This window comes from Notechis scutatus, chromosome 1 (assembly GCF_049901735.1).
Source record: "Notechis scutatus isolate UNSWTSFEM ecotype Mainland chromosome 1, rNotScu1.2, whole genome shotgun sequence".
In the NCBI taxonomy this organism is placed as follows: Eukaryota; Metazoa; Chordata; class Lepidosauria; order Squamata; family Elapidae; genus Notechis; species Notechis scutatus.
In genome coordinates, this window is record NC_142009.1 from 328,794,120 (window position 1) to 328,809,047 (window position 14,928).

The window sequence follows — 14,928 nt, forward strand, 5'->3', positions numbered from 1 at the left end:
GGAAAGCATAGGCAGTTAGCAAGGCATCCCCAATAAAGGAGTGGTTCTGCAGGTGCTGACCACAGACCACTTCTCAGTTCCTATGCTTTCTGGCTGATGGTTTGGTCACTTTTGAATGCCTGAGGTACTTTCACTCTAGTGGTAGCATGAGACGGAGTCTACAACCCACACAAGTGGCTCAAGTAGTGCAGCTCATCCAGGATGGCACATCAATGCGAGCTGTGGCAAGAAGGTTTGTTGTGTCTGTCAGCGTAGTGTCCAGAGCATGGAGGCGCTACCAGGAGACAGTCCAGTACATCAGGAGACGTGGAGGAGGCCGTAGGAGGGCAACAACCCAGCATCAGGACCGCTACCTCTGCCTTTGTGCAAGGAGCGACAGGAGGAGCACTGCCAGAGCCCTGCAAAATGACCTCCAGCAGGCCACAAATGTGCTTGTGGCTGCTCAAACGGTCAGAAACAGACTCCATGAGGGTGGTATGAGGGCCCAATGTCCGCAGGTGGGGGTTGTGCTTACAGCCCAACACCATGCAAGACGTTTGGTATTTGCCAGAGAACACCAAGATTGGCAAATTCGCCACTGGCACCCTGTGCTCTTCACAGATGAAAGCAGGTTCACACTGAGCACATGTGACAGACGTGACAGGGTCTGGAGACGCCGTGGAGAACGTTCTGCTGCCTGCAATATCCTTCAGCATGACTGGTTTGGCAGTGGGACAGTAATGGTGTGGGGTGGCATTTCTTTCGGGGGCCGCACAGCCCTCCATGTGCTCGCCAGAGATAGCCTGACTGCCCTCAGGTACCGAGATGACCCCTTGTGAGATCATATGCTGGTGCGGTTGGCCCTGGGTTCCTCCTAAAGCACGACAATGCTAGACCTCATGTGGCTGGAGTGTGTCAGCAGTTCCTGCAAGATGAAGGCATTGATGCTATGGACTGGCCCGCCCGTTCCCCAGACCTGAATCCAATGGAGCACATCTGGGACATCATGTCTTGCTCCATCCACCAATGCCACGTTGCACCACAGACTGTCCAGGAGTTGGGGGATGCTTTAGTCTAGGTGTGGGAGGAGATCCCTCAGGAGACCATCTGCCACCTCATCAGGAGCATGCCCAGGCATTGTACGGAGGTCATACAGGCATGTAGAGGCCACACACACAACTGAGCCTCATTTTGACTTGTTTTAAGGACATTACATCAAAGTTGGATCAGCCTGTAGTGTTTTTTTCCACTTTAATTATGAGTGTAACTCCAAATCCAGACTTCCATGGGTTGCTAAATTTGTTTTCCATTGATAATTTTTGTGTGTGTTTGTTGTCAGCACATTCAACTATGTAACGAACAAAGTATTTAATAAGAATATTTCATTCATTCAGATCTAGGATGTCTTATTTTTGTGTTCCCTTTATTTTTTTGAGCAGTGTGTGTGTGTGTGTGTATGTATGTATATATATATATGTTTTCTTAAGTTTTCGCAGGTACTTACATGTATGGCATTCAGCTTTGTTTGGGTATTTTCCCACGTCATTGTAGTTGTACTTTTAAATGATGAACACTATACAGAAGCCTGATGATGGCAGATGAGATTCTGCCGAAACTTTGCTACAACTTTAAAAGCACAACTACAATGATGTGGGAAAATACCCGAACAAAGCTGAATGCCATACATGTATATGTATATGTATATGTATATGTATATGTATATGTATATGTATATGTATATATATATATATATATATATATATATATATATATATATATATATATATATATATATATTTTGTTTTCTGAGGTTCTTGGGTATTTGTATGTGGATCTTTGGTTATTCGGGTTCTCTCCGCGTAAGATTCAAAGTATCTAGGCAACGTTTGGCGAGGTCCCACTCGCCATCTTCAGGCTGGTGCTTTCGGCTTAGTGCCAGTGCAAGCAGTGTGTGACCGGAGCTGCCATCTCTCTATATACAAGTGGTGGGGGATGGTGTGCTGGGCTGGTTGGCTGTGCTGCAGCCTCTTGATTGGTTGATGGAGTTGATGTTGGTATAATGGGCTGTGTAATGGCCTTTTGTTGTAGAGATATCCTGGATCTTGTGCTGTCATCTCCTGGGTCGTTAGCCTCTTGTGTTTTAACGGCTTGGGTAATGGGTTGTGTGATGGGCTTGTGAGTTCTTTTGTTGTGGTATCCTGGGTCTTGCGTTGTAATCTCCTGGGTCGTTTGTGTTTTGATCTCTTTTCCATTAGCCTCCTGTGTAGTAACAGCTTGGGTAATGGGTTGTGTGATGACCTTGTGAGATTTATTGCTGTGGTATCCTTGGTCTTGTGCTGTGATATCCTGGGTCATTTGCTGTGTTGTGACTTCTTGAGTTCTTGAGGTGTAATTTCTTGAGTTTTCTGATGTGATGTCCTGAGCGGGTGGCTGTGATGTAGCATTTTGGGTTTTTTAATGTGGCTTTGAGTTTGGGGTCTGGGTCTGTGTTCGTTTGGCTTCGAGTTCGTGGTCGTGCCACATCTTCATGGTGGGGGTCAGTTCGCTTCATGTATGGTTCAGAGGAGTTTGAAGTGGGTAGTGATGCAGCTGCAGTGCGGCTTCTGGTCTGTGGTCGTGTCTCATCTTCTGTGTGGGTGTGAGTCTGATTTTTACGTGGAAGTGTGGTGGTGGCATCTTGTGTGGCCCTCATGGGTGTGGGTCTGGTGTCATTTATCATGTTGGGTACTCGTCTGTTCATGAGGGCGGGTTTCCAAATGGCTGGTAAGCGGGAGGTGTCATCTCTTTTATTCATGCTGTGTGGGCGTTTTTCTATCTCTATGGCTTCTCTGATTATTCTGCTGCTGTGGTGTTCAGTTTTGGCGATAGTTCTGGTATTTTTAAAGTCAATCTCATGTCCTGTGGCTTTGAGGTGTTGGACCAGGGAAGAGGTTGGTTCTTCTTTTTGATTGAGTTCTTATGTTCTTCAACGCGTGCACTTATTCTTCTGTTAGTTTGTCCAATGTATGTGGTGAGGCAGGCAGTGCAGGGGATTTCATATACTCCTTGGTTTTCTAACTCGATTTTGTCTTTAGGGTTTCTTAGGATGGTGGATATTTTTCTGTTTGTGCAGAATGCTGTTTTAATGTTGTGTTTTTGGAGGATCTTGCTGATTTTGTCTGTAGTGCCTTTTATATATGGGAGGAGGGCTTTGCCGTTCTCTTGTTCTCTGTCTTGGATTTTGGTTGGGGTTTCTTTTTGGATTAGGTGGGTGATCTTCTTTCTTTGAAATCCATTGGCTGTTAGTACGTTGGTGAGAGTGTTTAGTTCGGTTTTTAGGTGTTGTTCATCAGCTAAGCATTTTGTTCTGGAGATGAGTGTCTCAGCTACGGAATTGATCTGTGCTGGGTGGTGGTGTGAGAGTGCGTGTAGATAGCGGTTTGTATGTGTTTTCTTTTGGTAGATGGTGTGTCCTAGGGAGCCATTGGGTTTTTTGTATACCAAGACATCTAGGAAGGAAGTTGATTGTTAGCTTCTGTTTCCATGGTGAATTGTATTTTGGGGTGTGTGAGGAAGTTGTTCAGTTTGTCTTTCCCGTGTGGCCAGATTATGAAGGTGTCATCTACGTATCTGAGCCAGAGTTTGGGTTTGTGATCATATTTTTCTAGAGCTTGTGTTTCAAAGTGTTCCATGTAGAGGTTTGCGATGACAGGTGAGAGGGGTGATCCCATGGGTGCTCCTTCTATTTGTTTGTATTTTTGTCCATTGTAGGTGAAGTATGTATTGGATAGACAGTGGTTGGTCAGATCTAGGATGTGCTTGGGGGTTGTATTTGTTTTGGATGGCTGTCAAGGCTTCTTTTATTGGCACTTGGGTGAAGAGGGATATGACATCGAAGCTAACTAGTAGGTCGCTGGGTTGTAAGTTTTGTTTCTTTATGATCTCGATGAACTGGAATGAGTTTCTTACATGTGAGTTGATGGATTCTGCATAGGGCTGTAGTTGTTTGGCGAGAAATTTGGCTAGGTTTTGTAGAGGTGAGCCTATGGAGCTGACTATTGGTCTAAGGAACTCCACTCGGCAGGTTATAAATTGCACTCGCGCAACTCGTGCATGTGCGCGTGACGCTAATAGACAGAACCGGTAGTTATACCAGTCGGATCCCACCCCTGAGCAATAGCATTTATATATCGCTTCCTAGTGCTTTTACAGCCCTCCCTAAGCGGTTTACATAGCCAGCGTATTTCCCCCCAACAATCTCAGTCCTCATTTTAGAGACCTGGGAAGGCTTGAAGGCTGAGTCAACCTTGAATTGCTGAGGCTCGAACTGCTGAACTGCAGCCAGCCTGCAGTACTGCACTGTGCCACCACTGTGCCACCACAGCGCAACAACCGCAATGACCTACAAACAAAATTCCAGTCCCCGTTATGGTCTTCAGCCAAGGACTGCTGTATCAGCCTTCCAAGTTATTTAATTAATTAGATTATTTGAAGAGGAGACTTACACCCACAAGCACAAAACAAAAGAAACTTACCCGAAGTGCTGTGGTAAACTGTGCTTCCGCGTTGTCCATGCAGTTCACAGAAATGCAATATAGCCCCTTCAATGGAAAACAGTAGGGAAAGTTCAAGGGAAGGTACTTTGGGTTTTAGGAATGAAGACTTAGCGGAGGAAGTTGAACAACAGTGCAGTATAGATCTATGTTCCTAGTATAGATCTATGTTCCTAGTTCAGATCTATGTTCATGTTCCATTTGTTTTAATAGTTATGAATCTAACTTCTCTTCCCACCTAAGAACCTAGCAGAAATTCCAGAAGAGAAATACAGGTAGTCCTTGATTTACAACAGTTCGTTTAGTGACTGTTTGAAGTTACAAACACATGGTCATGTGATCAAAATTTAGACCTTTGGCAACTGACTGTCCCGGGGTCATGTGATCACCTTTTGTGGCCTTCTGACAAGCAAAGTCAATGGGAAAATCCAGATTCACTTAACAACCATGTAACTATGTTAGGAACCGCAGTGATTCACTTAACAAGTGTGTCAGGAAAAGTCGGAAAATGAGGCAAAGCTCACTTAACAAATGTCTCACTTAGCAACAGAAATTTTGGGCTTAATTGTTGTCATAATTCGAGGACTGCCTGTAAACATATTCCGTATCTTTGTAACATGGCATTAAGCTTTGGAAATGATTTTGCCCTGCTTTTTTCTCTCCACACAAATAACTCATTTAAATCCTACTGTTGTCAGTGTTGCTCCCCAATAGAGTTAATCACAGCAATTCATATTCTGCTTCTGCTTCTTTCCATAGCTTCAATGAACATTCATGATATTAGATCCAAATTTTCCTATTCCTGGCCTTTTAAACTTACCCCCAATTTGATCTCAAGGTTGTCTACTCGTCTTGAGGGAAAACTCAATAGAAATGCTACTTTTGTGTGTACACACAGCACAGATAACTGGGGGAAACCGTACACATCAATCCCTGCTGACGAGAATTAAGGAGGATTTATTGAAGGAGGATCTGTAGATCAGGGGTGGGGAATCATGGCCGTTTTATGACAGTGGACTTCAACTCCCAGAATTCCTGAACTGGTTGACTCCGGAATTCTGGGAGGTGGAAGTCCACCAGTCATAAAAATGCCGCGGTTTCCCACCCCCATCTATAGGCACTGAAAGAATTTCAACAAATTCACAGCAAGGCCAAACCCTTACAAAATGGGAGGAATAGCCAAGTTAGAGAGCTATTCCTCCTGTGTTTATGCAGGGGTAACTGAGTTGCACGGGTAGCCTTTGACTTACAAGGATTTCTTTTAGTGACCGTTCAAAGTTACAATGGCACTGAAGAAAAGTGACTTGCCTACCACCCATCCTCACGCGTACAACTGCTGCAGCATCCCCGCAGTCACACGATCAAAATTCAAGCACATGGCAATCGGCGTGTCCTTACAATGCCCCAACATCCCGGGATCGTGTGATTGCCACTTGGAAATCTCCCAACAAGCAAAGCCAATGAGGAAAGCCGGATTTGCTTAACAACGGCATGATTAACTGCAGTGATTTGCTTAACGACCATGGCCAAAAAAAAAAAAGAGTCTGTAAAAGGGGTACAGCTCACTAAGCCGTTGCCTTGCTTAGCAGTGGAAATTCTGGTCCCAGTTGTGACTGTGCATCAAGGACTACCTGTCCTTGTTACCAAAGCCTTGTGGGGCTCCATTTGTTTGAAAACTGACAGCTTTTCAAGGAATGGACCTCCGGTTTCCCACAGTGAATAAAATTCTACAGGTTCATGAAAACCTAGATGCACATGCATCACAGAATGCTTCGGGGACTGGGAAGTGATACTCACCAGAAGGGCATGTAGCTGGGCAGCATGATTAGAAAAGAGCCTGGGTGACTGCTGACAGAGCTGGCATACCTGTGAAATCTTGGTGCAAACAGAAGAGAACATGACTTAACATCCTAGGGTGATTCACGGCGAACTCTACCCAGCCTAGCAGGGTTCGCTTCCTTTCTTTGCCTTCCTCTTTTCTGACACAACCGCTGATTCCAGCTGCACTTTGGGGATTGCTTCATTATTTTGTAAAAATCACTTTTGTGTTGCTGCAACACCCCCTCCTACTTTAGTATAAAAAAATATCAGATAAAAGTTTCACTGGGGAACTTTGGCCAGCTTTCATTTCATTTCACCATACTTTTCAAATAATCTGCAATGCTGGAAATGGCCAGAATAAGCCCACTCATGACTCTTGGGTGCCTTCAGAATGACAAGAGTTGGAAGGGACCTTGAAGATCTTCTAGTCCAACCCAGGAGAACCTATACTATTTCAAACAAAGGGTTGTCCAATCTCTTCTTCAAAACTTCCAGTGTTGGAGCACCCACAACTTCTGGGGGCAAGTCGTTCCACTGATTAATTGCCCTTAATTGTTTCTCCTTAATTCCAGGTTGCTTCTCTCCTTGATTAGTTCCCATCCATTGTTTCTTGTCCTGCCTTCTGGTGCTTCGGAGAATAGGCTGGCCCCGTCTTCCTTACACAATTGAAAACATTGCTCTCATGTCACCTCTAGTCCTAATAGCAGTCGTCCAATATTTGAGGGGCTGCCCCAAAGAAGAGGGGGCCCATCTATTCTCCAAAACCCCAGAAGGCAGGACAAGAAGCAACGGATGGAAACTAATCAAGGAGAGAAGCAACGGAGAACTAATGAGAAATTTCCTGACAGAACAATTATGGCAGTGACAGTCCAAGGTCTTCCAGGACTATCTCCTTTTCAACAACCACAAAGAGTGGTGATTTCAGTTCAGCCTCCACACATCTGTTCCCCATCACCACCCGCAGTTCCAAAGGACACCGAATGCCCTAAAGCAGCGTTTCTCAATCGTGCCTGGCTGGGGAATTCTGGAAGTTGAAGTCCACAGGCCTTAAAATGGCCAAGGTTGAGAAACCCTGCCCCTAAACCAATGCAAGTCTTTACCTCTTGCAGGGCTGTAGCTTTGTGCCCTGTGACTAGCCGGCACATGATGATATGTTCCAACAAGATGACTTGGAAAGATGATAAGATAGGGCTGCAATCAAGCACTGGAAGGAAAGAAATGATGCAGTTTAGGGAAAAGAAAAAAGAGAAAGGGAACAGACAGCTCTACATTTGGTGGAGTGACCATGCTGAATGTACTCGACTTAGGACCAGTTCCGTAGCGACTGTTCGATGTTATCATGATGGACCCTCTCCAAAGGTACTTACAACCTGGTTCTGAAGTTTTGACATCTAATCTCCCCACGCACACAATTATGTGACCAATTTTGGGTACTCAGCAACAGGCCTAAATTTGTGGCCCGTGGTTGCGCGACCGCAATTTATATCTTTTTAGACCAAAAATCAGCCGTTTACTTCTGGGATTTGCTCAAGAAGCACCACAAAAAGGGTTGTAAAGTCAGGTCGGTGAATGTGATGATCTGCTTTATGACTGTTGTGACTTACGACCATAATGGGCAGGTTCCATTACGGTCGTTGAGTTAAGAACTACCTTTAATTGTTTTTCTGAAGCAGGCAGTAATATTTTAGGTTTTTATAAAAGCAACTGCTCAAAACTCTTGGGAGACATGCGACATCAGGCTGGCAAAAACACCAGTCTATCCAATTCTTCCCTCCGTGTGAAGAAAAGAAATATGCCAAAAAATTTCCACCATAAGAATCAGGTGATTCTTTCTGGCACTGCTAAAGTGAAAAGCAAAGTAATATTGGTTCCTTTCCTTAAGTTCAGAAAAGATCTTGGCTGACCATGCAACTCTGATGCTCAGGAGAGTTTTCTGGTGCTTAGGAGAGGACCCATCAGTAGCCCTGAAAAAGGACACTGGTGTCCTGAAAAGGCAGCAGCAAATGTAAAAGGGAGAATAGAGATAAATGGAGCATGCAAGTCAGGCATTGAAGAACAGAATCCGTGTGAAGACACACACCAAAGAAATTTACTCTGCTCACTTTTGAGTTTTTCTAGCTGCATCAAGGCTTTGTCGGTGTATTTCTGGGCCTTCTCCAAATATCCGGCTTGCATCGAATGCATCACAGTCACCTGGCAAAAAAATAAATAAAATAAAATTACCATGTTTGTTTGGCAGACCATTTTGCAACCCTGAAACAAATTGCTTCAATGTTCTCCCTGCTGCAAATTAACATGACTCGTTTTACATGAAAAACAAAGACAGGATACAGTTCTAAATGAGAATGCATGCAGTTAGCAACACTGTGAACGCCCATGCTGGCACGCCACCTGTGCAATTAAAAACAGGCACATTCATCTTCCTCACAACAGGGCACAAGGCACTGCCAAATTGTCCTCATTGGGAAAGCCTTGTGGCCAATGATGCAATTAATGTACAAAAAACACAGAAAGCCTCTCTGCCTTTAGTTTCTAATGCTTTTTGTTAAGGAAACAAAATATAACTTTTATCAAATTTCAAAAGAACACAGGAGGAGGAAGGGATGGTTTAACTGGTTTAAAAAGGGGGAGAAAGGGGGAAAGCAGGAAAAACACAAAATTGGGTGGTGCAGAGAGAAAACAAAAAGTAACTCCCGACTCTCTGATATACAGATACAAGCATGAAATGCAAGTAGATTAAACCAAATCACAAAGTTTTTCTTTAGTTAAAAACAGTTCTACTCATCAAATCCCAAGGTTACATTTTCATTTCTTTCGGTTTCAAGCTAAAGTCCAAAAATTGTTTCTAAATTACTGTTTCAGAATTCCTGACACCTAAAGGTTAGACCATTAAAAACCATCTAGCCCAGGAGTGTCCAATCTTGGCAACTTTAAGACTTACGAACTTCAACTCCCAGAATACTGGCTGGCTGGGGAATTCTGGGATTTGCAGTACGCAAGTCTTAAAAGTTGCCACAGTTGGACACCCCCAATCAAGCCAATGCCGACAATACCTGATTATAACAACTCCCCAAAGTCTCCAGAAGAAAAACCTCTCTGCTACTAGACATTCTGCTAGCTGAAAGTCCAGCGACTATAACTGGGACATTTCTGCAAGCAAAGAAAGGACTCTATCAATGAGCTATGATGCCCACAGGAAACCTTGTCGTCTTCTGAACCCATTGAGCTCAGTATTGTCCATTAACATGAATATTGGTTTTCCAAAGCCACATACTGATGTCTTTCTTACCACCTGCTGCCTAGGAATGTTGGTAATAAAATATAAGGCATTAGTTCTTTGGAATATATTATAAACAAAAACAAAAATTACGCAGAGGCAATTTAAAGGAAAGCCAGAAATGCACCCCCACCCTGCTAACTGCTGCAATTGTAAATTGGGACACTAGAGGAGCACTGTGGCTCACGTGGTTAGGGCTCTCAGTTGGAAGTTAGTAAGCCTGGTGTTCGAGACAGGAGTGCTGCTGTGGGGCAGGGTGAGCTCCCGTCCTTTGCTCCAGCTGGGGACATGAATGTCGCCCGGGCAACGGTAATGTCACCAGCTCATCCTTTCAACGCAAAAGAGGATATTGCCATGATGATGTTAAAGGAGAAGTAGAGAGCTCCTTCTTTATGTGCAAAACACTACTTCCTGGGCCCCTGATCCTAGAAAGCCCCTCTTGGAAGGATCACTGCAACCAAGTTTGCACAACTTATTTTGGCAAGATCAGATGCAGCATCTCACCAGGTAAACCAGCACACACATGTGCTCCTTGGGCAGCCAATGGAAGAGGTCTGCAGGGTTGCTGGGCAGGATCTCATCATCATGAAGAGTTGAGATGGTCTGGATACACTGCTGCAGCTGCTTTAGACACGGCTTGACACTCTTCACCTGAGGAAAAGAGAAGCTGCCTCAACAAAGTCAAAACCAAACATGAGGCCCAAATCAAAGCCACCCCACGTCCTAGGTCAACCACCCATTATCTTGATGGCTGCTGTCCTCTTCTCAGTTCATCTTCTCTAAAGATGGAACATTAAATATCTCTGAAGGTTCCTGTCAAGCTTGCATTTTTATCTTCTTCCACTCATTGTTCCTTCATATATTTGCTCTGCAGTTCTATTCTGGAGTAGTCTTTGAGTTATGACTTGTCGTTTTACAACTGTTCAGCGTTACGATGCTTTATGGCCCATAAAGTACCTCCAACCCTCGTAAAATAGCAATAAGCTTAGACTTCTACACTCGCTTCACAGTGCTTCTATAGCCCTCTCTTAAGCAGTTTACAGAGTCAGCCTATTGCCCCCAACAATACAGATCCTCATTTTACCCACCTCGGAAGGATGGAAGGCTGAGTCAACCTTGAGCCTGGCGAGACCCAAACTGCCAAACTGCTGGCAGCCGGTGATCGGAAGTAGCCTGCAGTACTGCATTCTATCGACTGCGCCACTGCAGCTCAGGTGTCCCCATAGCAATCAAGTGATCGCATTTTGAGTGCTTGGCAACCTGCTTACCTTTATGACCGGATGTATCTTCCTGTGGTCACAAGATTACCGATTTGCGATTTATTTATTTATTTATTTTGCTGTTTTCCGGCAAAAAACACTCACTAGGAATAATGGGTTCACTTAACAACCATACCTTTGATTTGTTTAGTGATGGCCGTGAAAAAGGTCAAAGATTAAAAAAGGTCTAGTCGCATTGGTGCCTCGATTTACAATTACGAGTAACAACCAGACTTCTGGGCCCGATAGTGGTTGTGACTCATTTCCTTCACGACTACAGTGGTCACGTTACAACCACCTCAAAAAGATCCTAAAGCTGGATCGATCGCACGGGGGATCCACTTTACACCTATCGCGGACTCAGGAGTGTAAAGGAGAGGCTTTTAAGTCATAATGAGGCTCCTGTTCTTATATTGCGAGTAACCACATTGTTCTGTCCTAGGCTTTCTCGAAAAGCACTAAGCAGGCTCTTTGTCCCGACCAAACACCTTTTATTAAACAAATGTGAATTTCTTGCATTCACATTCAGCTAACGGCCTGGCAAACAGTCTTTCAAGGGTATAATTAGGAGCTCAAACCTTATCTACCTTGGAAAGCTGCCCAATAAATATTTCCAAACACAGTGCTGACAAGGAAGGACTTAGCACAGAGTCTCTAGGATGCACAGACAGATCTTCACAATGATGGAACAAACGAACGAATTGTTTTCTGCAAAAGCCCCTTCCTCTTTTAATCCTTAATCCTTATGGGAGGGGCCATACATTGTCCACCTGTGGCCTTACTTCCACGTGGACCCTGAGTTTGTAATTGTTCTTTCCTTTTGGCAGCTCTGTGCATGGGTAGGCTGGGAACCGGTTCCAGCTGCTCCCCCGCCTCACTGCTGTCTGAGCCCGAAGGCAGCTGATGACTGCCAGCCTGCATTGGCCCCTTCTCTGCCTCTGACGCAGAGCCCTCGTCCAAGCCTTCCTCAGCCTCCAGGACTGGCTCAGGTTCCTCCCCAACCTCCTCACTGTCCGACTCTGCTGCCAACTCGGCCAGCAGGCCACAACACACTTTTTGTCATAAAAGGTCACTGGAACTGCTTCAACTCACCTGACCAGCGTCCAGGTAATGCGTCACCTGCAGTACCAAGAAGAAGACGCGCAATGACTCTTTCTGGATGGGATTCCCCTGCCAGTTCTCAACGATCTGCCCACAAAGCGTAAGCAGCGGGTGCACCTCCTGCAGTTTCCTCTCCATGAGGAGCAGCTAGGTAGAAGGAAGGGAGGAGAAAAGAAACCGCGAAAGTTTCAGAACCCTTAATAAGCGCCTCTTTTCTGGGTTCAGGCTTCCTTAGTCTTGGACTGATTTCCTCAAACAAAGAAGGAAAACAAAAAACAGTATGGTGATCCTCGACTTATGTCCAAAATTTCTGTTGCTAAACGAGAGCATTGTTATGTTTGTTTTACCCCATTTTGCAACCTTTCTCACCACGTACTTGTTAAGTGAATCATAACAGTTGTTAAGTTAGTAACATGGTTGTTAAGTGAGTCTGGCTTCCCCATTGACTTGGCTTGTCCTAAGTTCATGAAAGGCGATTACATGACCCCAGGACTTTGCAGCTGTAAAAAATGTGAATCAGTCGTCAGCCACCTGAATTTAGATCATGTGACCATGGGGATGCTGCAACAGTTGTTGAGTGTGAGAAATGGTCATTCATCACTTTTTTCAGAGCCATTGTAACTCTGAATGGTCACTAAGCAAATGGCTGTAAGTTGAGGACTACCTGTATTAAGCGTGGGGAGGAGAGTTATTTCTAAGTCCTCAGTTCTGTGATTCATTTTGCTTCTCATCATTTCAACATAATCCCAAAGAACATACAAAAAAACGACATCAAAAATAAGGTAGCCCAATTACAACAGGAATAAGTAAAAATTCAACTACAAGTTCAAAGAAGGTGTTTTCTCTCAGTGGTTTTTTCTGTATGTACTGCGTTTCCCTGAAAATAACACCCTGTCTTATTATTTTCGCCATCAAAGAAGGCACCAGGTCTTATTTTCAGGGGATGCCATCCACTGACTAACCTCACTTGTGTGCGTCGCTCCCGGCCTCCTTTTCACTGTCAGAGGCCTTCAGGATCTACTACTTCTGTGGCCAGCAAGACTTTCCTGAAGGCCTCTGCGGCCGATAACAGAGCTCCAGATCGACCCGGATCTTTGTTATCAGCTACAGAGGCCTTCAGGAAAAGCCTTGCCAGCCTTGTGGGCTGCAGAAGAAATAGGCCGGCAAGGCAGGTATCAGGGTGTGCAAGACCTGGCTACAACTATCCAAAGGTAAGTAGTAGGGCAGCTCCACCCCTCCCATCCCCACCCTAGCTTAATTTTGACCTGTGCAGGGTAGGTCGTATTTTCGGGGAAACAGGATACACCAACTTACAATTTATACCTTCCATGCCAATCGCTTGGAATACATACAATGGTACTATGCAAATTTCAGAGTTTTAAATGACACTTTCTAACACTGATTCAATCCTTGGAGGTCTATCTCTGTTATTCTCAGGATCATTTAAGATATGAAAAGACAATCTACACATTTTGTTGGGGCTCCCAGAGATTTCTCTGACTGCACTGTTAAAAACACACAGCACAGTTGCTCCAAACCAGCTGTGTGACTTCCTATCATTCTGAAGCAGAATGTATGTGAACTGTAAACTTAAAGTCTTCAGGTGTCTGGAAAATTTTAAAGATGTCCCTTCCCAAAAAACAAATATTTTCAAAGTTATATGCACAGTGTCAGCTCCCGATCCATCTTGATTCACAGATTTAGGGCTGCCACAGAGGGGGATAGGCATGCTATGGGAACGGGAGAGAAGTGAGAAGGACGATAGCCACAACAACATTCTTTCGCTAGAGCTCAAGGCCGAGTGGCTGGAGTTTGGAGGGGAGTGGCTGGACTTGGCGGGAGTTCAGAATTGAGGTGGACTGGAGAGTGTGACTTGAGGGTCATCAATAGGGGCAGGGTGTGAGTTTTAGTGTAGAGGGGGGAAAACACAGGAATTCGGGTTTTCCCGAGATGTGCCAACATGAATACATTCTTACTTGGATGGAATTAGTCTCTGAGTGCTGAATTCGGAATGGAGAGTTTGGTTGGAATGCTGACACACAGTGGAGTCCCACACATTTTATCCCATTACTTAACCTACCACTCATAGGTTTTCTGAAGCAATTAAATGCAGCCCAAAACTGCCCACCCTTTGTTTAACAGATGCAAACCTAATTAATCCACACAATATAAAACTTATTTGCTAAATTAATCTGAGATCAGCTTAGTCCAGCATATATATACATATATATACATAAATGTATGTATGTGTGTGTGTGTGTGTGTGTGTGTGTGTGTATGTATGTATGTATGTATGTATGTATGTATGTATGTATGTATGTATGTGGATCTTTGGTTATTCGGGTTTTCTCCCGCGTAAGATTGGAAGTATCTAGGCAACGTTTCGATGAAGTCTCATTCATCATCTTCAGGCTTCTGTCTTCAGCTCTGTGCTTCTCAGAGTGATGTGAGCTTGCAGCTGCTTCTTCCTTTTAACTGCTAGTGGGGTGTGACTTGATTGGGTGGGGGCTTGGCTGTGTTCTGATTGGGTGGGGTGTGTTCTCATTGGTTGGGGGTTGGCTGTGTTCTGATTGGTTGGGGGTTGGCCATGTTCTGATTGGCTGGAGGTGTGTTCTGTTCAGGTGGGGGCTTGGTTGTGCTCAGGTTGGTCTTAGTTACTGGGGATTTGAGCTGGTGAGCTGTGATCTTGCTGTTTGGCTTGAGTTCGTGGTCGTGCTGCATCTTCATGGTGGGGGTCAGTTCGCTTCATGTATGGCTCAGAGGGGTTTGAAGTGGGTAGTGATGCAGCTGCAGTGCGGCTTCTGGTCTGTGGTCGTGTCTCATCTTCTGTGTGGGTGTGAGTCTGCTTTTTACGTGGAAGTGTGGTGGTGGCATCTTGTGTGGCCCTCGTGGGTGTGGGTCTGGTGTCATTCATCATGTTAGGTACTTGTCTGTTCAAGATGTATATGTATATGTATAT

General features: G+C 44.7%; 1 protein-coding gene across 1 annotated transcript in view; it reads right to left on the reverse strand.

Annotated features, from left to right (window-relative positions):
• The window catches only part of MAU2 (MAU2 sister chromatid cohesion factor), a 41,954-nt gene that overhangs the window by 16,870 nt on the left and 10,156 nt on the right, over positions 1 to 14,928 (reverse strand). The window contains exons 7-12 of the mRNA XM_026683134.2: positions 11,961 to 12,116; positions 10,114 to 10,260; positions 8,435 to 8,525; positions 7,433 to 7,536; positions 6,309 to 6,386; positions 4,494 to 4,559 (exon numbers count right to left, since the gene is read on the reverse strand). Of these exons, the coding sequence (XP_026538919.2) occupies positions 4,494 to 4,559; positions 6,309 to 6,386; positions 7,433 to 7,536; positions 8,435 to 8,525; positions 10,114 to 10,260; positions 11,961 to 12,116 (642 nt within the window). The remainder of the gene's footprint in view (positions 1 to 4,493; positions 4,560 to 6,308; positions 6,387 to 7,432; positions 7,537 to 8,434; positions 8,526 to 10,113; positions 10,261 to 11,960; positions 12,117 to 14,928) is intronic.